Source organism: Lutra lutra, chromosome 6 (genome assembly GCF_902655055.1).
Source record: "Lutra lutra chromosome 6, mLutLut1.2, whole genome shotgun sequence".
In the NCBI taxonomy this organism is placed as follows: Eukaryota; Metazoa; Chordata; class Mammalia; order Carnivora; family Mustelidae; genus Lutra; species Lutra lutra.
Window position 1 is genome coordinate 140,168,646 of NC_062283.1, and position 27,782 is coordinate 140,196,427.

Below are 27,782 nucleotides of genomic sequence, written 5' to 3' on the forward strand. Positions count from 1 at the left end.
AAGAATAGAGAACAAATTCTCAACTCTTTGGTTCCATTTCAGCAATGATTTAGAGACACTGAATGCTACTAGGTCCCAGGCTTTGTGTTGCAATATATATTAACAGTATCTTCATGATTCTCACAATGAGACACTTTACAGATGAGAAAAGCTTGTCCAGTATCTTATAATAAATGGAGGAGGCATGATTTTATCAAAAATTATGCTTTTTCCATTATGTCATGGCACACCCCAAAAGAAAAGAATGATTTCTGAATAAAAGCATCCCACAGATGGGGAAAAAAAAAAAATAAAAAAATAAAAGAGCCATTTTGAGAATAGAGTTTCCAAAAGATTTTCATTTCAGTTTGGGTTTTATGTAAGCAATCGTTTCGTCTTCTGATGCATAGAAACTGAAGACTAATCTCTTTATCTATTCATCCTCTCTTTGCTACCAATTTCTCTACACATGCTTCTGTTTGAAAAGATGAGTTTCAAAGATTCCCTTTTTCCATTGGTGTAACATTTTTATTTCAAACTCCAAGCCAGGTATTTTAGTTCATCAACACATTTAATTTGATTTAGAAGGCCAACTGCTGACAAGTTATTACATAGTTAAAATCCGGATCCATTATGTAAAGCTTATTTTTAGTTCAATAACCAAAGTTTTTTTATTTGGCATAAACAAGGTTTCTTCCACACCCCCGCCCTTAAAGTTAAGTACAAGATTGAATATTTAGATGTACTTTATATAATATACACCAATCATCAGACTCTCCTATTTCAGTTCTCAGGTTGACTGAAATCCTATTTTAAGCTCTTCCTTCAATCCACTGTAATTTTTCCTGTAAGCCATAATTAAGTTAGTTGATGCTTTTGTGGGAAAGCAAATATCTAGGATGTGAAAAGTCCAAATGGACTTCTATTTAGTTAGTAGACACTGTTATTAAAATGGCAAGTAGTCATCTAAGTCTTTAAATGCATCAGTTAAGTTGGAGCTCAAGCAGTTGATACTCAGAAAGACATCTGAAAGTTGGTAGGATCACTTACCCTTCTCCCCATATCTATATGTTCTAGTTCCTGGCTGTGTGAATATGTATGGGATCAGGTAGGAAGCATCTCTGAGAACAATTAGGACGAAAGCAATAAGCCAGATTTGTGGAGAAATTGAGCCCCAGAAGAGAATGAATGTACAGTCCTCTGGGAATCCTGTGGCGGTGTGGTCCATGCTCCAGGAATGCTGATTTGTCCCCGTGATGATGAATGGGACAGTTGGGGAGAGAGGGCCAGGGACAGAGAATGTAGGAATGGGTTCTGTTACATTCACTGACAACATGGAAGCCTACAGTGGTCAAATCCTACAAAATCTGGTAATTTCCTTTTAGCCTGAGCCTTGTGGGGCGTTGTGGGGCAGAAGTAGTAACTATCAAGAAAGGATTATTCAGGACCCCTAGGATGTCCTGAAACCTAAACTCACTGACTTATGCATATTATTAATTACGTCTTACAGATGGAGAAACTGAGGCGCAGAAAGATTGAGTCACTTGTCAAATGTTTCATAGTTGGAGGTCATGGAGCAAGGACTCATTCAGGTCTAATTCCAGTGTTGCTGTTTGTTTCTTCCCTACTCCATGCTGTCTCTTTTAAGTAGGTTATTTAGATGAGGAAAATGTGTTAGAATTTGTATATAGTCTTCAAATATGGCAAAACAAGATCTGTTTAAAATAAAACACATGGAATTATTGTTCTGCTATTATTCGGAATGAGTTGATTAAAATGATCCCGTACTTTTAAATAATCTATGTTGCTTTATAGAAAAAAGTAGCAAGAGCAGGAATTTGCTTTCTACTTAGGAATCCATGTTCCCAGATCTTGAAAAAGTGAGCCAGTCCTAAAAGAAATAATGCAAAGTTTTAATGAGAAGAAAAAAAATTAAAAGTTAATATTATTTCAATCCGATGTAACAACTACTACATTTTGAATATAGGGGAGGGGTAGCAAAAAATGTCATAACCGTATGCTTGGTATTATTATTGATTTGGGGAGGGTGGAAGGGAAGTTCTTAAATATTGTCTAGAGAGTTAATAAATTTGGCTTAGAATTTAAAGGGCTGAATTTCTTAATGTTTTAGAAATTGAATAATTTTGCTTTGATTAAATCAAGAAGAGAACCCCCAGCTTTCCTCAAATTGGACCTTCACCCAAGATCAGGGTGCCTCACAGCTTTGAGGAGAGGTGCACTTATTTTTTCTGTGGGCTGCTTTTTTCTCTAAATTCTTCTTTCTTGTGCGCTTTATTTATTTTTAAGACTTGTTTATTTAATTGGGGGGTGGGGTAGAAGGAGAGGGAGAGACAGGATCCCGACCAGACTGTGCACTAAGCGTGGAGCCCAATGCGGGGCTCGATCTCATGACCCTGAGGTCATGACCTAAGCCGAAACCAAGAGTTGGGTGATGCTCAGCTGACTGCACCAGCCCCGGCACTCCTCCTTGTGCACTTGAAAGAGAAGCTTGATTCTCACAGAGCTCAGTGAGAAGCTTCCAGCTGGCCACGTGACAAGATGTTTTTACAAGATGTTCTTATCATGGTGGACCTCCCTGGTGTACTGGGAACGGGCAACATCAGTTATTCCCTTCTTTGTGAAGCTCCTCTCATGGCTTATGCCAGGCCAGGACTGTGTTTTGCGTTACCTCTCAGACTGTCTCCTCTGCTTTCCACGTATAAGGCACTTGCACTGCTTTCTCTCTCAAGTTGGAATTTCCTGAGGTGTCGTCCTTAGCTCACAGGTCATTCCACAGCTAACTCTCCGGTACCTTAAACAGAGCAAGTCCAGCTCACCACCTGTCCAGCCCTAAACAGCCTCCCATTGCTGTGTCCTCTCATTTGATGGGGCCACCATCAACCTGGCCACGGGAGCAAGCGACGAGGAGGTATCCTCCCTTCCTGCTTCTCATCTACTGCAAATTCTTGCCTGCACACCCAGCGGCTCTTGAATCAGTAATGTCTCCTCTCACCATTGCTTTATTTGGGGCCCCCGACATCTCTCACCAAGGCTGTTACAGAATCTCCTAATATTCTCCTTGTTGTTTGCCTTGTCCTCTCACATACTTTCCAATGCCTCCACAAGGGTAGACTTAAACATACAATGGGCTCTGTCTCCTCCTTATATAATAATCTTCAAACCCTTCTTATATCCAAAGCAGTGTGAAGCCCTGACTCCTTAATAGAGCACTAAAGGCATTTTATTGCCTGTCACTATCTCTTCAGCCTTCTATGCGGTCCTTCTTCTATCCCAGTAACACTAGATTCTTATATCCCAGCCTTCTATGCGGTCCTTCTTATATCCCAGTAACACTGGATTTATATCCCAGTTCTCTCCCAGAACACTTGCCCCTCTCTACTACTAATCACTGCTAGTGCTACCAGTATACTACTGTTCCTGCCAACACACACACACGGGACAATGAAGGAAGATGGCGCATAAGAAGAAATCTGGTGTCTACTAGCATCACCTGCGACATCATTATACAAAGGCCTGAGAGAATATGCCTGTTATTTTTTAAAAATAATTTTTGTGACATGAATTTTCGTATTTTATAAAGTGGACTCAAATAGAAAATCCAAATTCAGTCATCCATTTAACACCATAGTATTGATTAAGCACCTACTATGTGCCAAATAATATGCTATACGCCAACTGATTTTTGGCTATTTTCAAGTATAAAACTTTAATATATGTTTATAGAAATGTTCAGCTTATCGTTTATTCAACGATAAAATCCATGTAATAAATTTTAAAGGTATTAACCCTTTAAAAAAATATACGTTAAACAGAAAGAGAATCACTAATATGAAAACCGGTAGAGTGAACTGGGGTGTCAAACTGGCCCCCCTGTTTCAGCTTTATCCAGGGCAGCGGGAGGCATGGCAGTGCACATAAACAGACTAGCTCAATGCCAAGGTCGTCTTAGCTGTCTGCCACACCCTGGCCCATCCAGAGCCCTGTCCCAGAACACACTCCCAACCCTTACACCTACAGTACCTTTCCTCCGAGTATCAGCCTCTGGGCTTCTTTGCCAGAGTGAGGCTCCCACTCTGAGGATACTCCTTGTTTCTTTGGAACTCCCTTTCCATGGCAAACACACTTCCTCTGTTCTCAGCCTTCTGCAGCCCACATTCCCGCTCTGGCCCTACCTGGCTCCCAGCTCTCTGACGGCGTCTCTCAGGCAGGGCAAGGTCGGGGCTGGCATTCCTCTTCCACATTCTGTGAGGCTAATGTCATCTGACTTTCCCCTTCTCTGCCTCTCTGTATTCTCTTACAGCTGTGGGATTCCTTACCAGCCTCCTCACACCCAGACCCTCCTTCTTAGCCCCACCTCAGGGGAATCATGCCACAGGTCTCCCAGCACCCAGCAGGACACTTCCTTGGTTCCTTACCGAATCAGCTGGCTGTGAGCTGCCTTTCCTTCTATACTGCCCCTTGTCTCTTTCTGACTCAAATTAATTTTAACTTTCTTTCTCCAGCCCTTCTCTGGCGCTTTCTTTCTATTCTACTAAATGAGTCTGAGCATAACATTTTCATCCATTATTTTGTTCTGTATACTTCTTTCCATTGACGATCTAAATACCCACCATGGGATACTCAAAAAACCTTAAAGTAAACACAGAGTCAAAAAGAGTGCCAATGGCATGCCTTCAATGGAAAAGGATCAAGGCATTCTAATTCTGGCAGTTTCCAGTAGATAGCCCTCTGGTCAGACATAACACGGACTTGGCAGAGACAGTGTGAATACCAAGCTTTCTAGAGGGTGTCCTCTCTGGATTCAACTGCTTATAGAGAATTTATTCTGTCGATGCAGAGGCAGGGAGAATCTGGTGAAAGCCGACGAAGTACAACTGTACCAGGCAACCGGGGGCATTCAGTAAACTGTAAATGAGAGAATTAACAAATGTGTGGCTTTACAGAAGGTCCGTGGTCCTCATGTCCACTTTCTGATCTTGTGGCTATGACCTGGGAAACTAAGGTTCGTTTTAGTAGATGGGTTTTGATTGTCTGAGTTTTAGGTTTACGTAAGTCATAGAAACTATTGAGGAAATTCACCTATGCCGTGGTGAGATGAGCTTCGAAACCACAGACTTGTTTGTAAGAGATACCTATGAGGATCCGTTTGCAAGGACTTCGGAAGTCCTAGGCATGTAACTTACTCTCTCTCGTGTGAGATGATCAAGTCTCTGAGTGTGACAGGTAAAGTGTTTATCACCGGTGCCTCCTTGGGGCGCCTGGGTGGCCCAATCATTAAGCATTTGCCTTTGGCTCAGGTCATGATCCCAGGGTCCTGGGTTCAAACTCCGCATCGGGCTCCTTGCAGCAAGCCTGCTTCTCCCTCTCCCACTCCCCCTGCTTCTGTTCCCTCTCTCGCTGTGTCTTTAATAAATAAATAAAATCTTAAAAAAAAAATAATGATTCACCTTGCGTGTGGTAGCAGATTTATTTCCAGGGGCTGGTTTCTTCACCATGGAGCAGACATGGATTTTGTTTTCCCTTTTGAAAAATAACCTCTAGCGTTTAAAGCATGCCTCATAGTATTTTCACTGGCAGATAGCTAAAGTGTGACAGCATCAGAGGATAAAACAGGACATGATTTTTGCACTGTTTTGCATTACCAAAACTGGGGTAGTTGTTAAGAATGGAGGGAGGGGGCAGCTGAAAGCGTGTTTATGAAGTGCTGAACCTTTACTTAGTCACATCTGTCCTGTCAATAGGAACATTTTGGAGAGATGAGAACTGAAGTCTCTTGAGTTCTAATTTTTTATGGTTGAACATGGAACTCTGTCTTGCTTGATAAGACACTACCAGGAGCAACAAGGAATTAAAACAGGGATGGATTAGCATCTAGAGACTTCTTTGAGAAAGAAAACAATCTGGGTTATTTTAACATAAACTCTATATTAGAAGAGGGTTTGGGAGACAATTTGGGAACTAGCTCTAAGCTTGACATAAATCTTGAAATCTCTACCTTTCCATCTCCTTCTTGAGGCACCTTGCTGTCGGGAGCCCACAGCAGTTTCTACTTTGCAAATGGCCCATCCCCTGTGTCATCTCAAGTGCGCATGTATGAATGGCCTCACTGCCCCCTACTACCCTGGAGATGGAGTTTGGTGGAGAGCCCACATAGTTCAAGAATTTCATTCTCATCAAGAAAAGAGAAGTGAGTTAACTACCTCTGTTTGAATCTTGAATTCAGCGGGCTATTAAATTTTCATAGTGGCAACTACAGACAAGTTGTCTTGACAAAATTCTCTGTCCTCCTGATCAGGAACAGCTTAGTCCCATGTACGGAAGGACTTGCAGATTTATACATGGTTCGTTTTATGGCCCAAACTCAGACCTCTGTGATTCATTTCTGATACACAGCTCACATGCTCTAAACCACATTCCCTTGTTTTCTCCTGTTGAAATGGAAGACTGTAGGGAGAGAAAGGAAAGAGACTGATTTGGGGACAGAAGTGGTTCCTTGAAAGGGACAGAGAACAGATGGGCTTAGCAAGTCATTATGGATAAAGATGTTGGAAGGAAACCGTGGAAATATTTAGAAGTTTCATAATCTCTGTATCCTCCCCCCGCTCCCCGAAAAAAGCACAGTGGTAATTTTATTAAGACAGGAATAAGTTTAAATATGTATGGGAGAAGAGCTGATGCTGAAATATGAAAGTGAAATGTAAATTTGAGGGAAATACTATGTTGCTGAAAAACCTATAACATGCGAGGCGAGGGTGAGGCACTTGTATTTATTACTAGATACAGAAATTTACTTTCTCAGCATTCTATTTCCTTAAAAGGAGGAGAAATCAGCTACGTGACAACTGTTCATTTTCACAAGTGACAGTGACTTCATATTTTGATTTCTAGTTTTATTTTGGCCCCCAAATTAACATTTTTTAGTGTTTCTTTCCGTTCTGCTCCTCTGACCCAGCCTGGAAAATTTGAAGAACATTTATTTCTTTTGTTTTTCCATTCTCATAAGGCTTTAAAATATTTTTCTTAAACTCAAAATATAAAAACAATGATATTTTCAAAGTGCATGTATTGAGATTCTCATTTGCAATGAGATATCACAATTAGAATTCATACTTAAGGCAACTGAACTTTCATTTTTTTCAAGTTGTTAATATTTGAAATTACCTATGATTTATCATTTATGGAAGACTTATAAGTTTATAGACTGTGTGTTTTATGGCTTAGACTCAGGCATCCATGAATCATTGCTAATAAACACAGTTCTTGACAATGACACTTGAATCTAGCAGAGCCCTCATCCAATGCACCAAATGTTTGAGCTCAAACTGGTGTCACTTTAGAGGTATAGAGAGTTAATGCAGCTTCCAAAAGCTGCATTTGTGTTCCATCCATAGTCTGTGTTCTGTGACTGGTTGACGCTCATGAGCTCATGTTGAATGTTTTGTTATTCAGTGTACACTTTATAAAAGCAGATCTCACTAAATATATGTAGGAGAGGAAAAAACAACAACAACAACAAAATTCACCAAATAGCTGTTTGACAGCAAATGAATGTAGTGCAACAAAACTTCAGTACTCTTATCTATTCTGGTGTTATAATCCTGAAGCAATTCAGAAATAAATTTTGGCAGGTAAATAAAATCATATACTGATTTCTGGAACATGGCATAATGCAAATGAGAAATAGAAATATAATCTTCAACACTGTGTAACAATATATTTGCGATGTCTTACAAAAAAATCTAAAATAAAATAGCTTTCCTAAGATTAGTTTTTATATTATATCCCTAAGCAGATCTTTCAAAAAAAAATACACACATGTATATATATATAATTTCAAGCCAGCTCCTCTTTAAGGAGATTATATTTTTTCCAATATGAAGTGTTCTATAACCCAGTGAGCTAATGCGAGAGAGAGAGCAAGAGAGAGAGAGCGAGATCGAGCATGGGAAGGAAGGGGTGCAGGGTGGGGTGCAGAGGGACAGGGATAGAGTCCAAGTGGACTCTATGCTGAGCGCAGAGCCTGATGCAGGGCTCAGTCTCATGACCCTGAGATCACAACCTGAGCTGAAATCAAGAGTAGGACACTTAACCGACCGTGCCACCCAGGTGTCCCCCAGTGACCTAATTCTTAAATGCATACTATGTGTCAGACACTGTTTTCAGCTTGTATGTGTTTTATTTCATTTATTATTTACAACAACCTTATGAAGTAGGATTTTTATTACTGTATTTTGACATATGAGGAATTTGAGGACATTAAGTAACTTGTTGAAAGTCAGACAGTGATGATGAAGACGAGACTTGAGCTCAGGCAGTCTGACTTCCAACCCACCATATTAAGTTGCTACACTTCACTCCATGGATTCAGACCAGAGGTAGATGATCTCTTAAGCAGAGATAAGTGAAAAAAATATATACAATTTTATTGACATATTTCCCCCATTTGAAATAGTTAAGGCTTACAAAGGAAAGGAAAAGAGTCCCTTATGACTTTCCTTAACAAAAAATCATCATCTGAGAGGCAATTTTGATATATATAAAAACTAAACCTTCCAAATTACTAAATATCTAATGGTTTTCTGGAAATGAAGTTTCCTAGAAGGAATAGAGCTTGTTCAAGACCAAGGTTACCACTAGAGCATGACAAGTCTCCTCTATATTGGCCACAATGATAGAATATTATGCTACCATCTCATACCAATAACCTCAGGAAGAGTGTAAAGATCATATACAAGAAGATGTTTCAGGCATTTGGGCTTTTCTTCAAAGCTTTGACCTAAGTCAGGGAGATCCAGAAGACCGGGACTAATTCAGGAGATCCACTTGTGAACTGGATCTTCAAGGACCCCAAAACTTATGGTTCTATGGAAAGTTCCATTAAGTCTAGCATCCCCCTGGGAGATCTCATCTTAGGACTCTTGGTCCTGCTGATTTTCTTATTGGAAGGCACTTGGGGAATTTGGAACTGGAGCAGGTTTTCTGAGGCGCCTGAATCATGGACATTTAGTACTAGACAGGAGTCAGCTTGTCTAACCTCATCATTTTGCCAAAAAGCAGAGTTTAAAACTTTGGATGATGTCACAGAACCTGTCAGGGATAAAAATCACAAAGCAAAGTAGCTTCTCTGGCTCTTAACATCTGGAGATTTTAGTTGACTGACTTGGCCTTCATACCGGTCAAAGCCCCTGGCCTTTCAGACCTGTGGACACGGTTTGTGGCACTTCTTTCTCTGTCCTCTATCAGGCGTCCGTGGCTGAGCATGCCACTCTGATTCACCGTTTGTGACTCTGTGACAGAATGATCAGCATTCCGAGCAACAGCACATGCCTAAAACACAACATCGATGATGATGTACAGGACTAATAGATGTTATCTGAATGTTCTTGTACCTTCTGGAACATTGGAGAATTTTGTTTAGGGTTAAACAAGTCTCTAAGCATAATCTTATTTTTACCCATCTCTTTAAGAAATGTGGATGGAGAAAAACAGGATTAAAAAATAAGTTTTCACTGTTTGCCTTAATCTCAATTTAAACGTAGATTCTGGGGAAATATTCTATTTCCAGGGACAGTCTCCAATAATTCCTACTTGTAAGGGAGGAAAGGGAGACAGACTGAGAAGTTTCCAGGATCCCAAGAACAAAGCTGCAAATTCATTCTAGTTAGTCTCCCCGCTAGTGCAGGGGTGGGGTCCTACCTAGAGAGCCACCTACCAGGAGCAGCTACAGCAACAGCACCAGCAGAAGCAACACGTGTTGTTGGGTCTCTGGTTTCCGGGCCCTTGAGAAACAGCAGGTGTTCCTTCATTTTGTGTCTGCTGTCTTTTTCGCATTTCAGCTACTTTCGGACCCAACTGGCTGAAAGAAAAGAGAAAACAGAAGGTATGAAAAAATTAAAAGAAAGATACATTGCCTCTGCTGAAGGGAGCACAGTTTAATTGGGATGGAAGATAAATGAAGGTAAAAAAAAAGAAACTGAATAAGCTCTAGTAGTCAAATGAAAAATTCTCAAGAAAAAATTTTTAGGAGACTATCTTAAAAACTTTCCAACTTTTGGAAAATATTATAAAACTTTGTCAAAAGCACAAAATAAACCCGGATAGAGATAGGTCATTTTCTCAAGCGGGAACATGGGATATCTTCAAAATGTTAATTGTCCCAAATTATTCTATAAATTCAATATGCCTGCAATAAAAATTCTAATGGAATCATTCATGGAAACCTATAAAGGGATTCTAAAGTTTATGTGGAGGACTAAAAGGACAGAAATAAAACAAGAAACTTCTGGAAACAAGAACAAGTGGGGATATCTTATCAATAATATGAAACAATAATAATTGTGACAGTATGTCATTGGCATGGGAATACATAAATAGATCAGTAGAAGGAGTTTGTATTGCGCTGAGACACAGACTCAGGCATATATGCAATCATGGCTTAAGTTAGAGGACACCTCATTATCACTTAGAAAAAAAATTCAATACATGGTGTTGATACAATTAGATTTATACATGAAAAAATTACACCTCTAAGTGGTAACACACAAACAAATAAACATCAGACAAATGAGGGGTCGATGTTACAAACTATTCTAAAACTCTGGCAAGAAAATATAGAAAAAAGCTTTTGTAGTTTCAGGGCAGGAAAAGGATTTCTTACGAGAGTAAGTCAAGAAGGAAAATATTATTAAATAATAATAAAATAAAGTGAAAAATGAAAACCAGACTAGAAGATACAAAGGATTATTATCTGTAAGACAGAAGTAACATATCACAACTGAAAAATGCAAATTACCTAATAAACAAGTGGGCAAATGAGATGGGCGGGCAGTTTACAGAGAGAAAATATAAATGCCCCAAGTTAGATTAATAAATGCTCAAAACTTGTACTCAGAAAAATTTGAATAAAACAACTATTCCATAACCAATTTCCCCCAGTTAAAAAGTCACAGGGCACCAATTTTGAGAGAGGATGTGGGTAAACAAAAAGCTCTCAACCATCATTTTGAAGAATACTATTGGCTACATAACAATGTAGCTAACAAATTTCACTCTCATATTTATACACTGGAGAAACTTTCACATATGCATACACTAATGTATGAGGAGACATTAATGACAGTATTTTTAATAACTTAACTGAAAAACAATCCATATTTTTCTCTTTTCAGGAATGAATAAAAATGGGGATCTTATTATATGATGAGATATACAAACAACACTTAAAATGAATAACTTATCTATAGGATTCAAAGAAGAGATCGTAAAATAACATTGAGTGGAAAAATAGCTATAAAATATTAAATATAACTTGTATTATTAACATAATCTTCATAAGTATGCAAAACAGTATCTCTTATTAATTTCCAGATAATATGTATAGTAAAGTGATGAAAACATGAACTTGATCCATGACCTTGGATGCTTCTGGGGGATAATGATAGGAATGTGATTGGAAAAGAAGGGATTTTTAACTTTATCTGATCATTTCTTTTACAAAAACCTGCAACAATAATAAAATATTAATATTTTTTAATTGGAGTATTGCACAAAGGAGTATTTATTTGATTATCTTTTGTACTTATCTATATTTTTTCTTCAGAGCCCCCCCCACATATACGTAAATACACATATGTAAATACAAAAAGATTTATACCAGACAGAGGTCCTTATCTATATCTTATCCTGAAGTTTGCAGAATGATTCAATCACCTTCTTGAGAATTGAAGACCTTCATTTTCTCACTGCTAACTATCCAATTTTGGAAAATTCATAGAGAAATGCCATGCTGCATGCAATGTTGTGGTTTAAAACCATTGAAAAGGAGTTCAAATACTATATGAGATTTGCAGGACTTTTCACTGTTTTTTAAATCCTTTGGCTCATTAGAAAAAAAAATCACAAGCAAATACCTTGTGTTTTTTCTGAGGTAACTGTGTATGCTGTGCCATAAACATTTTCCTTCTGTTAATTAAAAAAAAAAAAGAAAACAACCAAAAAACAAAAACTACTACTCACTGATTTCTCTTGTGTAAGTACCCATACCATTTGGAGCAGGTTGCCTCTGTTTTTCTAACTGATCTCTGTGTGTCCCTGAATACCAGTAGTTCAGTATTTATATTTGGTATTTTATCAAATGTGTTTGGAGTCTACACTTCTCCTGGGCTGCCTGACATACAACTATATTTAAGAAAAACAGTCTGTTGAAAAAAGAGCCTTACAGGGGAGGAGTCAAGATGGCGGAGAAGTAGCAGGCTGAGACTACTTCGGGTAGCGGGAGATCAGCTAAATAGCTTATCTAAAGATTGCAAACACCTACAAATCCAACGGGAGATTGAAGAGAAGAAGAACAGCAATTCCAGAAACAGAAAATCAACCACTTTCTGCAAGGTAGGACTGGCGGAGAAGTGAATCCAAAGCGACGGGAAGATAGACCGCGGGGGGAGGGGCCGGCTCCCGGCGAGCGGCGGAGCAACGGAGCAAAATCAGGACTTTTAAAAGTCTGTTCTGCTGAGGGACATCGCTCCAGAGGCTTAACTGGGGTGAAGCCCAGGCGGGGTAAGCGCGGCCTCAGGTCCCGCAGGGTTGCAGAAGGATCGGGGGTGTCTGAGTGTCGCAGAGCTTACCGGTATTAGAACGGGGAAGCCGGCTGCAGAGACAGAGCCGAGGAGTGACTCTCAGCTCGGGGTTGCCTTGAACCCGTCGCAGGCTCGGTCAGCTCGGAGCGCGCCCGGAGGCCAGGGTGACGGGAGTCATTTGGCGCTGTTCTCTGAGGACGCACTGAGGAGTGGGGCCCCCGGGCTCTCGGCTCCTCCGGGCCGGAGACCGGGAGGCCGCCATCTTTATTCCCGTCCTCCGGACTCTACGGAAAGCGCTCAGGGAACAAAAGCTCCCGAAAGCGAACCCGAGCGGATGACTCAGCGCGGCCCGGGGTAAGGGCGGTGCAACTCCGCCTGGGGCAAAGACGCTTGAGAATCACTACAACGGGCCCCTCCCCCAGAAGATCTACGGGAAACCCAGCCAGGACCAAGTTCACCTACCAAGGAGAACGGTGGAATTCCAGAGGAGAAGAAAGCAAAGCACGGAACTCATGGCTTTCTCCCCATGATTTTTTAGCCTTGCAGTTAATTTAATTTTTTTTTCTTTTTCAATTTTTTTTTCTTTTTCTCTTCTTCTGCTAAATTTTTTTTAACTTTTACCATTTTCTTTTTTTTAACGTTTTTTAAATAGTTTATCTAATATATATATATTTTTTCCTTTTTTTATATTTATTTCTTTATCGGCTTTCTTTTTTTTAATAGTTTTTTTTTTCTTTCTTTCTGAGCCCCTTTTTATCCCCTTTCTCCCCCCTCACAATTCAGGATCTCTTCTGATTTGGCTAAAGCATATTTTCCTGGGGTTGTTGCCACCCTTTTAGTATTTTACTTGCTCCTTCATAAACTCTTATCTGGACAAAATGACAAGGCGGAAAAATTCACAACCAAAAAAAGAACAAGAGGCAGTACCAAAGGCTAGGGACCTAATCAATACAGACATTGGTAATATGTCAGATATAGAGTTCAGAATGATGATTCTCAAGGTTCTAGCCGGGCTTGAAAAAGGCATGGAAGATATTAAAGCAACCCTCTCGGGAGATATAAAAGCCCTTTCTGGAGAAATAAAAGAACTAAAATCTAACCAAGTTGAAATCAAAAAAGCTATTAATGAGGTGCAATCAAAAATGGAGGCTCTCACTGCTAGGATAAATGAGGCAGAAGAAAGAATTAGCGATATAGAAGACCAAATGACAGAGAATAAAGAAGCTGAGCAAAAGAGGGACAAACAGCTACTGGACCACGAGGGGAGAATTCGAGAGATAAGTGACACCATAAGACGAAACAACATTAGAATAATTGGGATTCCAGAAGAAGAGGAAACAGAGAGGGGAGCAGAAGGTATATTGGAGAGAATTATTGGAGAGAATTTCCCCAATATGGCAAAGGGAACAAGCATCAAAATCCAGGAGGTTCAGAGAACCCCCCTCAAAATCAATAAGAATAGGTCTACACCCCGTCACCTAATAGTAAAATTGACAAGTCTTAGTGACAAAGAAAAGATCCTGAAAGCAGCCCGGGAAAAGAAGTCTGTAACGTACAATGGTAAAAATATTAGATTGGCAGCAGACTTATCCACAGAGACCTGGCAGGCCAGAAAGAGCTGGCATGATATATTCAGAGTACTAAATGAGAAAAACATGCAGCCAAGAATACTATATCCAGCTAGGCTATCATTGAAAATAGACGGAGAGATTAAAAGCTTCCAGGACAAACAAAAACTGAAAGAATTTGCAAATACCAAACCAGCTCTACAGGAAATATTGAAAGGGGTCCTCTAAGCAAAGAGAGACCCTCAAAGTAGTAGATCAGAAAGAAACAGAGACAATATACAATAACAGTCACCTTACAGGCAATACAATGGCACTAAATTCATATCTCTCAATACTTACCCTGAATGTTAATGGGCTAAATGCCCCAATCAAAAGACACAGGGTATCAGAATGGATAAAAAAACAAAAACCATCTATATGTTGCCTACAAGAAACTCATCTTACACCCGAAGACACCTCCAGGTTTAAAGTGAGGGGGTGGAAAAGAATTTACCATGCTAATGGACATCAGAAGAAAGCAGGAGTGGCAATCCTTATATCAGATCAATTAGATTTTAAGCCAAAGACTATAATAAGAGATGAGGAAGGACACTATATCATACTCAAAGGAACTGTCCAACAAGAAGATGTAACAATTTTAAATATCTATGCCCCTAATGTGGGAGCAGCCAACTATATAAACCAATTAATAACAAAATCAAAGAAACACATCGACAAGAATACAATCATAGTAGGGGATTTTAACACTCCCCTCACTGAAATGGACAGATCATCCAAGCAAAAGATCAACAAGGAAATCAAGGCCTTAAATGACACACTGGACCAGATGGACATCACAGATATATTCAGAACATTTCATCCCAAAGCAACAGAATACACATTCTTCTCTAGTGCACATGGAACGTTCTCCAGAATAGATCACATTCTTGGTCCTAAATCAAGTCTCAACCGGTATCAAAAGATTGGGATCATTCCCTGCATATTTTCAGACCACAATGCTCTAAAGCTAGAACTCAATAACAAGAGGAAATTTGGAAAGAACCCAAATCCATGGAGACTAAACAGCATCCTTCTAAAGAATGAATGGGTCAACCAGGAAATCAAAGAAGAATTGAAAAAATTTATGGAAACAAATGATAATGAAAACACAACAGTTCAGAATCTGTGGGACACAACAAAGGCAGTCCTGAGAGGAAAATATATAGCGGTACAAGCCTTTCTCAAGAAACAAGAAAGGTCTCAGGTACACAACCTAACCCTACACCTAAAGGAGCTGGAGAAAGAACAAGAAAGAAACCCTAAACCCAGCAGGAGAAGAGAAATCATAAAGATCAGAGCAGAAATCAATGAAATAGAAACCAAAAAAACAATAGAACAAATCAACGAAACTAGGAGCTGGTTCTTTGAAAGAATTAATAAGATTGATAAACTCCTGGCCAGACTTATAAAAAAGAAAAGAGAGAGGACCCAAATAAATAAAATCATGAATGAAAGAGGAGAGATCACAACGAACACCAAAGAAATACAGACAATTATAAGAACATACTATGAGCAACTCTACGCCAACAAATTTGACAATCTGGAAGAAATGGATGCATTCCTAGAGACATATAAACTACCACAACTGAACCAGGAAGAAATAGAAAGCCTGAACAGACCCATAACCAGTAAGGAGATTGAAACAGTCATCAAAAATCTCCAAACAAACAAAAGCCCAGGGCCAGACGGCTTCCCGGGGGAATTCTACCAAACATTTAAAGAAGAACTAATTCCTATTCTCCTGAAACTGTTCCAAAAAGTAGAAATAGAAGGAAAACTTCCAAACTCATTTTATGAGGCCAGCATCACCTTGATCCCAAAACCAGACAAGGATCCCAACAAAAAAGAGAACTACAGACCAATATCCTTGATGAACACAGATGCAAAAATTCTCGCCAAAATACTAGCCAATAGGATTCAACAGTACGTTAAAAGGATTATTCACCACGACCAAGTGGGATTTATTCCAGGGCTGCAAGGCTGGTTCAACATCCGCAAATCAATCAATGTGATACAACACATTAATAAAAGAAAGAACAAGAACCATATGATACTCTCCATAGATGCTGAAAAAGCATTTGACAAAGTACAGCATCCCTTCCTGATCAAAACTCTTCAAAGTGTAGGGATAGACGGCACATACCTCAATATTATCAAAGCCATCTATGAAAAACCCACTGCAAATATCATTCTCAATGGAGAAAAACTGAAAGCTTTTCCGCTAAGGTCAGGAACACGGCAGGGATGTCCGTTATCACCACTGCTATTCAACATAGTACTAGAAGTCCTAGCCTCAGCAATCAGACAACAAAAGGAAATTAAAGGCATCCAAATCGGCAAAGAAGAAGTCAAACTATCACTCTTCGCAGATGATATGATACTCTATGTGGAAAACCCAAAAGACTCCACTCCAAAATTGCTAGAACTTGTACAGGAATTCAGTAAAGTGTCAGGATATAAAATCAATGCACAGAAATCAGTTGCATTTCTCTACACCAACAACAAGACAGAAGAAAGAGAAATTAAGGAGTCCATCCCATTTACAATTGCACCCAAAACTATAAGATACCTAGGAATAAACCTAACCAAAGAGACTAAGAATCTATACTCAGAAAACTATAAAGTACTCATGAAAGAAATTGAGGAAGACACAAAGAAATGGAAAAATGTTCCATGCTCCTGGATTGGAAGAATAAATATTGTGAAAATGTCTATGCTACCTAAAGCAATCTACACATTTAATGCAATTCCTATCAAAATACCATCCATTTTTTTCAAAGAAATGGAACAAATAATCCTCAAATTTATATGGAACCAGAAAAGACCCCGAATAGCCAAAGGAATATTGAAAAAGAAAGCCAAAGTTGGTGGCATCACAATTCCGGACTTCAAGCTCTATTACAAAGCTGTCATCATCAAGACAGCATGGTACTGGCACAAAAACAGACACATAGATCAATGGAACAGAATAGAGAGCCCAGAAATGGACCCTCAACTCTATGGTCAACTCATCTTCGACAAAGCAGGAAAGAATGTCCAATGGAACAAAGACAGCCTCTTCAATAAATGGTGTTGGGAAAATTGGACAGCCACATGCAGAAAAATGAAATTGGATCATTTCCTTACACCACACACGAAAATAGACTCAAAATGGATGAAGGATCTCAATGTGAGAAAGGAATCCATCAAAATTCTCGAGGAAAACACAGGCAGCAACCTCTTCGACGTCAGCCGCAGCAACATCTTCCTAGGAACATCACCAAAGGCAAGGGAAGCAAGGGCAAAAATGAACTTTTGGGATTTTATCAAGATCAAAAGCTTTTGCACAGCAAAGGAAACAGTGAACAAAACCAAAAGACAACTGACAGAATGGGAGAAGATATTTGCAAATGACATATCAGATAAAGGGCTAGTGTCCAAAATCTATAAAGAACTTAGCAAACTCAACACCCAAAGAACAAATAATCCAATCAAGAAATGGGCAGAGGACATGAACAGACATTTCTGCAAAGAAGACATCCAGATGGCCAACAGACACATGAAAAAGTGCTCCATATCACTCGGCATCAGGGAAATACAAATCAAAACCACCATGAGATATCACCTCACACCAGTCAGAATGGCTAAAATTAACAAGTCAGGAAATGACAGATGCTGGCGAGGATGCGGAGAAAGGGGAACCCTCCTACACTGTTGGTGGGAATGCAAGCTGGTGCAACCACTCTGGAAAACAGCATGGAGGTTCCTCAAAATGTTGAAAATAGAACTACCCTATGACCCAGCAATTGCACTGCTGGGTATTTACCCTAAAGATACAAACGTAGTGATCCGAAGGGGCACGTGCACCCGAATGTTTATAGCAGCAATGTCTACAATAGCCAAACTATGGAAGGAACCTAGATGTCCATCTACAGACGAATGGATAAAGAAGATGTGGTATATATACACAATGGAATACTATGCAGCCATCAAAAGAAATGAAATCTTGCCATTTGCGACGACGTGGATGGAACTAGAGGGTATCATGCTTAGCGAAATAAGTCAATCGGAGAAAGACAACTATCATATGATCTCCCTGATATGAGGGAGAGGAGATGCCACATGGGGGGTCGAGGGGGTAGGAGAAGAGTAAATGAAACAAGATGGGATTGGGAGGGAGACAAACCATAAGTGACTCTTAATCTCACAAAACAAACTGAGGGTTGATGGGGGGAGGGGGTTGGGAGAGGGGGTGGGGTTATGGATATCGGGGAGGGTATGTGCTATGGTGAGTGTTGTGAAGTGTGTAAACCTGGCGATTCGCAGACCTGTACCCCTGGGGATAAAAATATATGTTTATAAAGCTGTAAAAAAAAAAAAAAAAAAGAAAGAAAGAAAGAAAAAAAAAAAAAAAAAAAAAAGAAAAACAGTCTGTTGTTATATTTTGCTACATAGTTGCACTGTCCAAAGAATTACACACACAGAGCGGAGGAAAAGCTATCTAGAGAGCTACTTAGTGACCGCCCTCTCTCTGAGCGAACAGGCATGGGGAATAGTGGCTATTCACATCCTGGAATCCTTACTTGCATCTACTTCTTGTGTGTCCCTCTAAGCAGAGGGGCTCATGATAATTCACTGGGGTTTATCTGTAAATACAGAAGGGAAAATCTGCATAACTCTTCTAGTTTTCTTTTCTAGAGGTAACTGATTCTAGTTTTCAGAGAAACAGATTTTGTTAATGTCATAAAGGAAAAAAGGAAAAAAAAAAGTTTTGCAAAAGGGTGCATAACCAAGGACTCAAACTCAAATAGTTTTGCATAGGTGGAGGCCAACTTTTTCTTTCCTCCAGTCGAACTCCCTAGGGAGACAGACTGTCAAGAAACTATTTAATTTCTCAGGGTAGAGCGGAATGAGGCAGGGGAAATTGGTTTCTCCTGTGCAGAGAAGTACATACCTGGCACGAAATTAGGACTTCAGACTCTGAGCTCTGTGGCCTTGGAAGGGCCCACGACCCAGGGACACAGTAGAGCTGGGAGCATGCATAGTGGCATACTGGACTGCTCTTCTCACACTGGCCACCTTGGAAAACATGTCATTTAGTTCCTCTAGTGAGGAGTTGGGAAAGCTCTTATGAATAAAGATTAATCCTTGAGGATCATCATTTCCCCCCTCAAAGCTTTGGTAAATTTATTAGCAAGGTAAAACCATAAATTTGAGGTAGTGATGAGGGAGGGCTTATTTGTTGTTTTGGGGCATTATTTGTATCTTCCAAGAAGTAAGGAGGATGTTTGATCTCATTTCCACCTGATTACAGTGTCACTCCATGTTGCTTTTTTCCCTTTTCAAGGGTCACATACAATCATCAAAACCATCTTTGCACAACAAGAGTAAAAATCAACAAGTGGGACTACATCCAACTATAAAAACTTCTGCATAGGTACAGAAATCATCACCAAAATGAAAAGGTTACCTGCAGAATGGGAGAAAATATTTGCAACCATGTGTCTGGTAAAGGGCTTAATTTGCAAAATATATAAAGATCTCACGTGACTCAACAACAACAACAACAACAACAACAAAATCCAGTAAAACAAAACAAAACAAAACAAAACGGACAGAGGCACTAAATAGGCATTTTTCCAAAGAAGACACTCAAATGGCCAGCAGGTACATGGAAAGATACTTAACATCACTAATTATCAGGGAAATGCAAATCTAAACCACAAGGAGATAACACCTCACACCTGTCAGATGCTCTATTAACAAAAAAGTCAAGAAATAAGTATTATTGAGCATGTAGAGAAAAGGGAACAGTCATGCACTCTTGGTGGGAATATAAATTGATTTAGGCACTATGGAAGTTTTTGAAGTACGGATGTTCTTCAAAAAATTAAAAATAGAATTGCCATCTGATCCAGCAATCACACTTCTGGGTATATGTCCAAATACCATAAAAACAGGATATAGAAAAGATACCTGAACTTCCATGTTCACTGCAATTGCATTATTCATGCTACCCAAGATACAGAAACCAAACCAAGTGTTTGTCAGTGGATTGATGGATAAAGATGTAGGGTGTGCGTGTGTGTGTGTGTGTATGTGTAAAAGAATATGATATTCCATTCATATATATTCCACACATATATGTATATATGTATGTAAAATGAAATATTATCCAGTCATGAGAAAGAAGGAAATCTTGCCATTTGTAACAACATGGATGGACCTTGAGAGCAACATGCTAAGTGAGATAAGGCAGACAGAGAAAAACAAATATTGTTTGCTGCCACTTTTATGTGGAATCTAAAAAAAGCAGAACTTGTACAAACAGTGGTTCAGGAGCTAGTGGTGGAGGAACTGGGGAGATACTGGTCAAAGGGTACAAACTTGCAGTTAGAACATGAGGAACTTCTAGAGATCATAGCATTGTGCTTATAGTTAACAATACCATATTATACACTTCAAAGTTGCTAAGAGACTAGACCTTCAATATTCTCACTGCACAGAAGAAATGATAATTATGTGACATGATGGAGGTGTTAGGTAATGCTACAATCATATTGCAATATATAAATGTATCAAACCAACACTTGTACTTTACACTTACACAATGTTATATGTCACTTATATCTCAACTGGAAAAATATCTTTACAGTTTGAGCAATGAACAAAAAAACGAGATGAAATTTAAAAAGATAAATATAGGGATATGAGCTTGGATAAAAGAAAAACTTTGTAAATGGGGATGGGAGAAACGTGGCATACAAGGAGCATATGAAAAATTCTAGGTGACTTACTGGACAATAAATTCAGTATCAATCAATAGTACAGTGTAAACAAAATAGTTAATGAAAACTTAGAACACATTAATAGAAGCATATTTTCTAAAGCTGGTGATGGGTCTTCTCTTGGCTCGTTAAATGGTTGGTTAATTCTGGTCACCACAAGTTAAGAAAGAAATTGAAATATGTTCAGAAGATTAGGAGAGGAATTTAAAAAAAAAAACCTCAAAATTATCTCGTAAGAATACTACTTTTAGAACAAGGTGTTTGCTCTAATGAAGAAAAAACAGACAATCCAAATCATACTTTTCTAACATTTGAAATGATGTCGCATAGGAGAGAATATCGATCTGCTCTGTAAGATCCCAAATGTTAGAAGATGGATTGACGAATAGAAGCAATGAAGACTCTTCCTTCCATATATGGAAAGTCTGTCTGATACTTAGATGAGACCTTCACTTACCTCTGGGGTTGGTGTTAAGTCAAGTATTTTTGAGCATTCAAATGGAGGCCTGGCAATGCTTTGACAGAGGCTGATGTACAGAGGCCTCCATTTTACATGGGTGGTTAGACTGAGAAAATATCTTTTTTTTTTTTTAAAGGTAGCTCCATGTCCAGCATGGCGCCCAACAAGGGGCCAGAACTCATGGTCTTGAGGACAAAACCTGAGCTGAGATCACGGGTCAAGACACTTAACCAAATGAACCACTTGGGCACCTGAGAATGAGAAAATATCTTAGTTCTGAGGATACTGTTCTAGAAATGGGCTACCCAAGCTAACCACTCTCTTCAAAATACAATTGGGAGGGAGAGGAGAACCCCGGTTTTTATCAGTTTCTGCACTTTTATCGATCATATTGCCAGTTCTCGAGCATTGACTAGTATGATTCTTCATCTCTTTTTGTTTACATATTGTTTCCCAATAGAACTGTAAAACTCTTAAGAAGAAGCAGAGAAAGAAACAAATGTATCTCGTATCTATTGGCTTTCCTGGAATCTAGCAGTAATTTCTGCCAACAGTAGATGCATAATAAATGTGTAGTATTGTGACAGTGAATATGGCAGATTCCTCAGATTATTTAAAAAAAAAAAATCTACTTTCCCAAGACAGAGACTTCAAATTTTTACATACAACTCTTGTAGCTCTAGGACATACTGTCAAGTTTGAACAGTGCTCTTTATCCTTTCCCAAAATGTCCCTTTGGGATTGATAACAATAGAACACCTCAGTCCATCATTATTACGGTAAGGGTCAAATGGATTGAATATGTAAAATGCTTGGAACAATTTTTTATACATGGAGTAAGTACTCAGTAAGTGGCAGCCCTCTCAGGAAAACACCAGAGAGAACTGTGCTTCATGTTCCCAGAAAGCTGGTGTGGTACAATGTTTTGAGGCTACAGATGTTGAAGATTTCCATCCCTATCTTCTTGCTGAGAGATCATTTCTCCCAGGGTTGTCGAGTTTTTGTATCCATTGGGTAGAATCTTCCCATCTCAGGACTCCACACAAAGGCTTACTCAGTGAAGAAAAAAGACTAATAGTTTGGTTTTTCATTTCATCCCTAACACTGTAATTTTTATCACATGTAAATGAACTGAGTCTCAAGTGACTCATGGTACCCACAATCAACTCCTTATCCAACAATCAAACTTCATTATAATTGCAGCATCTTCTCATGTTTAGTGAAAGCATTCGGTTTTGCCATATAGTTGTTGATTTAGTGTTTAGCCCCAAAAAGGTATTTGCTAAATAAGCCAAATTTTTGAGGCCTTCTTTAGCACTAGGGTGGACAAGGAACCAATTCACTATGTACAGATTTTGATTCCCGGTTGTGATGTGTTTTCCCTGTGAAGAAAAACAACTTACTCCTCGATTTAAAATTTCTGATAACTACTTTGCTTCACCTAAGCCAGCATTTATCTATGGACGGAGCGAGCTTTCAATGTCATTTCCCATCTCATGACATGTTGATCTGAGAAGATTTGTGTCCAAACTAGTTTTTGCTTTTGGGGGGTGTTTAAGGGACTTGTGTGTGTGTGTGTGCTGTTTTCAAAAATACCATTTTATGATTACATTAAAACTATGAGGAATTCAAGAAGTCATCTCTGTATACTCAGAGTGAATACACCTCAGGATGTGATTCTGGTCAATACTTCGGGGGGGGAGGTCTGGCTCCATCAGTAAATATGTCCCTGTGTTTCTTTTCTTAGGTGATATATATAAAACTTGCTAAAATATCACATTATGTTGAGTCTGCAATTCTCTCTCCATGATAACAATATTTTCATATGTATTTATAAGTATATAAATATATATAAGATTAAATAGAATCACTGTTGTGTCCTCCTTAACCTTTAAAGAACAGAACCAGATCAGTGTCCGTCCCTCTTCTTCTTCTCGCTCCTATGCATCTATGGGACACATTTGAAAGTGTTATTTGACAGGACGATTTGGTAAGGGCTCTCGTACAATGTTGATGCTAGTTTCTGGGCTCAGAACATTCAGCCATTTTTATTCCACAGAACATCACAATTTCTACTCCGATGATTCTGCTCTTCTATCAACTTTCCATTTTCTTCTTTTCACTATGCTTTCTAGAGTGCAGTGGCTTGTAGGAGGCAAGATCCAGACTAGAATCCCAGGGGTCTGCCTTGTCCTGGCCAGGTGGCAGTGAGTATGTTTTATTTAACTTCTGCCATTGTTTGTAAAATGGGGGAATGGTATACATTTCACTCAGTAGGTGTAAGGAAGGGAAAGCGTATTTATTGCTACTATGATCACTAACCTTAGCAGTGTGCCAAGGAAACAGCACTCACTCATCTGTAATCAGAACCACAATACTTGTTTTTATTACTCCTAGACAACTTGTCTTCGTGTTTACATGAAGATTTTTCTTCAAAATTTTACGATGGGTTTTTAAATGTAACTGCAAGGGTGACGGGTGGGCTTGGTAATTGCCAAGGTTCTCGTATGCAGAGCTAAAAACCAGGCCTTTGCCATTCTCAGTGTGGTCCCCAGATCAGCAGCAACACACCCCTCCTCCCCACAGAAGGTTGTTAGAAATGAGGATCTCAAGCCCCATCTCAGATTTACTAGATTTGACTTTACATTTTAACAAAATTCCCTGATGATCCTTGTAACCAGTAAGGCCCGAAAAGCTCTGGTTCAGGCCACGCTAAGTTGGGAACTTGGGGGATTGTGATTGGTGTGTAAAGGTGATAGATCCACGAGTCGGAAAGACATGGTGTGTTCTCGTTAAACACAAAGTGGGAGGAAAAATCACAAAAAGCTTGTTGAAATACTACCCCTTCATGCTCATCTCACTTACCATGCCCTCTACCTTCTACCCATTTGGGCAGAAGTAAGTCCTGCCCTCTCAGTGTTGACCCGTATTGTGCACCTCGCACATGAGTTGTAATTTGTGCACAAGCCTGTTACATTACTGGACTCTGACATCCTAAAGACTTTCTTTTGTGGAATCACTAGTACCTCACAGAGGTTCTTTCTCCTGGCAGTGTCGGCCAGACCAGCCTATGGGAAAGCACCTCGCAATACTTGACCTTGATCTCCAATTTCATACTGTTTTATAGTTTTGCCATGTGTGAGCTTTTCCTACAGGAGCATGGGCTCTTTGAGGGCAGAGGCTGGGTCATTCATCTTGGTAATTTTGATACACATAAAGGAGTAATTATGTGTCTCAATTAAGCTCCCACCAAGGACTGAAATTTTGTGAGATGGAGCAAGTATTTCATTCCACCTAGAACCATCTCTCTCTCTGTTTTGGTCAGAAAAAAAAAAAAAAAAGTTAATTTAATGAGGGAAAATGTCTCTGATAAACTTTATCCCATGTTTTTTCTTCTAAAATGTTGGTGTCTACTACTGTCTGTATATTCTGGAATCTAATATAAGCCAGTATTTAATTTTACACATAAATTTAAAAATCAGTGATTTCAGTGTTAACATCATCAACATGATCATGGTGAAAAGCACTGTATGTTCCAGGAACTTCATCACATATGAATAAGCTTGAGAACCAGCGAGCTCTGACAATGTGTGTTAAAGGAGTGAAACAATATAAAGAGAAGGTGTCTTTCTAGCATGGGGTGTAAACAGGTTCCCCAACAGAAGTTAGATCTTCTCAGTTTATATGAAGAAGGTGGTCATTCAATTACTTGGCAATAGTAGAAAGTCTAAAATACCGATACAGATGAAGTAGAGCTTTAAAACAAACAAACAAACAAAAAACAAACAAAAACTTCTTAACCTGACTTATTCAGGCGTGACTTTAGTTTAGAATAGCAGCATTAGCTTAAGGTGAGTGTTTTAGAAATGGGACAAAATCTTTGCCATAAACACTGCACGGTGACAATGAGAATCCTTAGCACGGCCGTTACTTTCTTTGTGCCATTCTAGACAACACCACTGATTAATACGGAATTATGACGTGTTGACTTAGGGAAGTATTGACAGCACTTTCATCTATGTGACATACTCATTTTGGGAATCACTTAATTGCTCCTCAGAGAGCGGACATGCTTATTACTTCAATTCACATAAAAAAGATAAGTTAAAGGGGCGTCTGGGTAGTTTAGCTGGTTGAGCTTCTGCTTTGGGCTCAGGTCCTGATCTCAGGGTCCTGGGATGGAGCCCGTGTGTTGAGCTTCCTGCTCATCCGGAAGTTGGCTTGTCCCTCTCCCTTTGCTCCTCCCCCCGCTAGGGCGCACATGCTAGCTCTCTCGCTCAGATGAATAAATAGAATCTTAAAAAAAAAAAAAAAAAAAGATAAGCAAGATAACATAAGGGAAAAAAACAAAAAACAAAAAACAAACCAAACTGTAAACAGAAAAAAAAATCAGTAGAGAAAACAAAATCACATTTGAAAAGGGTATGCCAGAGGCTGTTTCTCCTAATAGTAATTATTCATATAATTATTTAACATGGTAACACAAACAGGGATAATTGTTATGGAAATTCAATCAATGTCTATCTAAACACATTAAATGGGGATAAAGAGATTAATACTATGTGGAAGCATCGCCAGAAGAAAACTAAAACACAAACTATATCCCATTTATGTTTGTGTTTCACATTATATCCCTATATACAATTCAATTCTTTCTCTACAACCAAGCCAATGTAAGTTATCTCTGATCTCTCTGGTACTTCCTGAAACTTCCTATATTGAAGAGCAGCTTCACTCTGCCACCTCCTCAGATATACTCAGCAAATGAGGTAATCTACTATCTATTCTTTCCAAAGCTGCGTCCCATATATATTATCTCACACTAATAGACATTTATTAAAAAAACAGAAGAACATTTAACAACACAATCCAGTAACCAGGAAACTTTTTCAAAAGCTCACGTGTGTTCTACTCAAGATAAAAATCCCTTGAAGAGGATTTATGGTCCCCTTTCCCCATAGCACTTTTTAGGACTTCTTCATCAAGACGGTTACTTCCCTTCACTCTGCCTTCAACACAGTCATGTTCAGCAAACCTGTCCTGTTAGAAAAGTCACACCACCTCACCTCAGTTTCCTTGTTTTGTTTTTTTAATGAATTCACCAAACTCCAGGAAGTACACAAGTGATGGAATCAATTCAGTCAGCACTCTTCACTCACAGAGCAAAACATGTTTACTCATTCCAGGAAGAGTGGGCAGCAGTTACTAGAAAAACTAAGCATGATGAGGGAAGAAAGGCTCTCCCAGAAGCCCCTGACACAGCTGTTCCCAGCCTCCCACCAAGTACCCTCTGAAAAGCAGAAAAGACAAGTAGTAAAGTGACAGGTTTTATTTTATTTTTTGGTGGAGAGGGTGGTGGAGAAGCACAATTATTCTCCATCCTCATATATCCACAAAAGAGCACTGTTAATGAAAGGAACTTCATTGGTTTGGTTTTTAGCAAAGAATAGCTCTGGGGGAAGATTAGCAGTAATATCCAGAATATAATCAGGTAAAATGGACATGGTAGATATCTATTTCAAACTTCTAGGGTTGTCGTAAAGATATCAAATGATAACTCTATAACAAAGAGATATGTGTATATACATATATATGGTACCGCATGTATATGCTTATACATGTACGTATATATACACATTGTATGGTATACATGTGGTTTATATGGTATGTGTGTGTATGTAGATGTGGAGAGAGAGAGAGAGAGAAACGAAGCACAGTCTTGGGCATACAGTAAGTACTCAATCATCGTTAGCTATTCACACTGTCATAACACTGTCATAATTCCTACTTCACCTCCGACCCACTGCCATCCCACTAACCCTCTGGATTAGCAAAGTGACTCTCACTTATCCATAGTGAAGGACTAGGGTGTTCTTAGTTTTGTTTTGTTCTTTTTAATGTTAACAGAGGTTACTCTTCCTCCCTCTCCCTCCTTCCCTTCTTTCTACCTTCTTTCTTTCCTTTCTATTAAGTAAGCTGTAGGCTCCATGTGGGGCTTGAGCTGAGAACCCAATACCAACAGTTGCATGCTCTACCAACTGAGCCAGCCAGGCACCCCTGATTTGTTTTTTGTTTTTCAATTTCCAATCAGCCATGGAGCAATATTTTGGTCAAATACAATAAAAACAAATAATAAAGTGGGGGAAATGCAATATAAAGCACCAATTCGTTTTTACTGTTAGATTTAATAGACATATAATTACTCTGTCAAATTTGCTCTAAACATTTCTAAAAGCTTACTCTCGATTGTGTTATTTGCTTTGTCATGGACCAGTAACAAATGTTTTGCACATCAGCACAGGAATCACATGCGATCACATATGAGTAGCAATGTCCTAACTTTTTTTTTTTAAAGATTTTATTTATTTATTTA

The 27,782-nt window shown here is 39.1% G+C and overlaps 1 protein-coding gene across 1 annotated transcript in view; it reads right to left on the reverse strand.

Moving 5' to 3' along the window:
- Positions 1-27,782, reverse strand: part of RGS17 (regulator of G protein signaling 17) — a 94,081-nt gene that overhangs the window by 21,088 nt on the left and 45,211 nt on the right. Inside the window, exon 2 of the mRNA XM_047732613.1 lies at positions 9,713-9,856. Within this exon, the coding sequence (XP_047588569.1) occupies positions 9,713-9,831 (119 nt within the window). The 5' untranslated portion in view covers positions 9,832-9,856. The remainder of the gene's footprint in view (positions 1-9,712; positions 9,857-27,782) is intronic.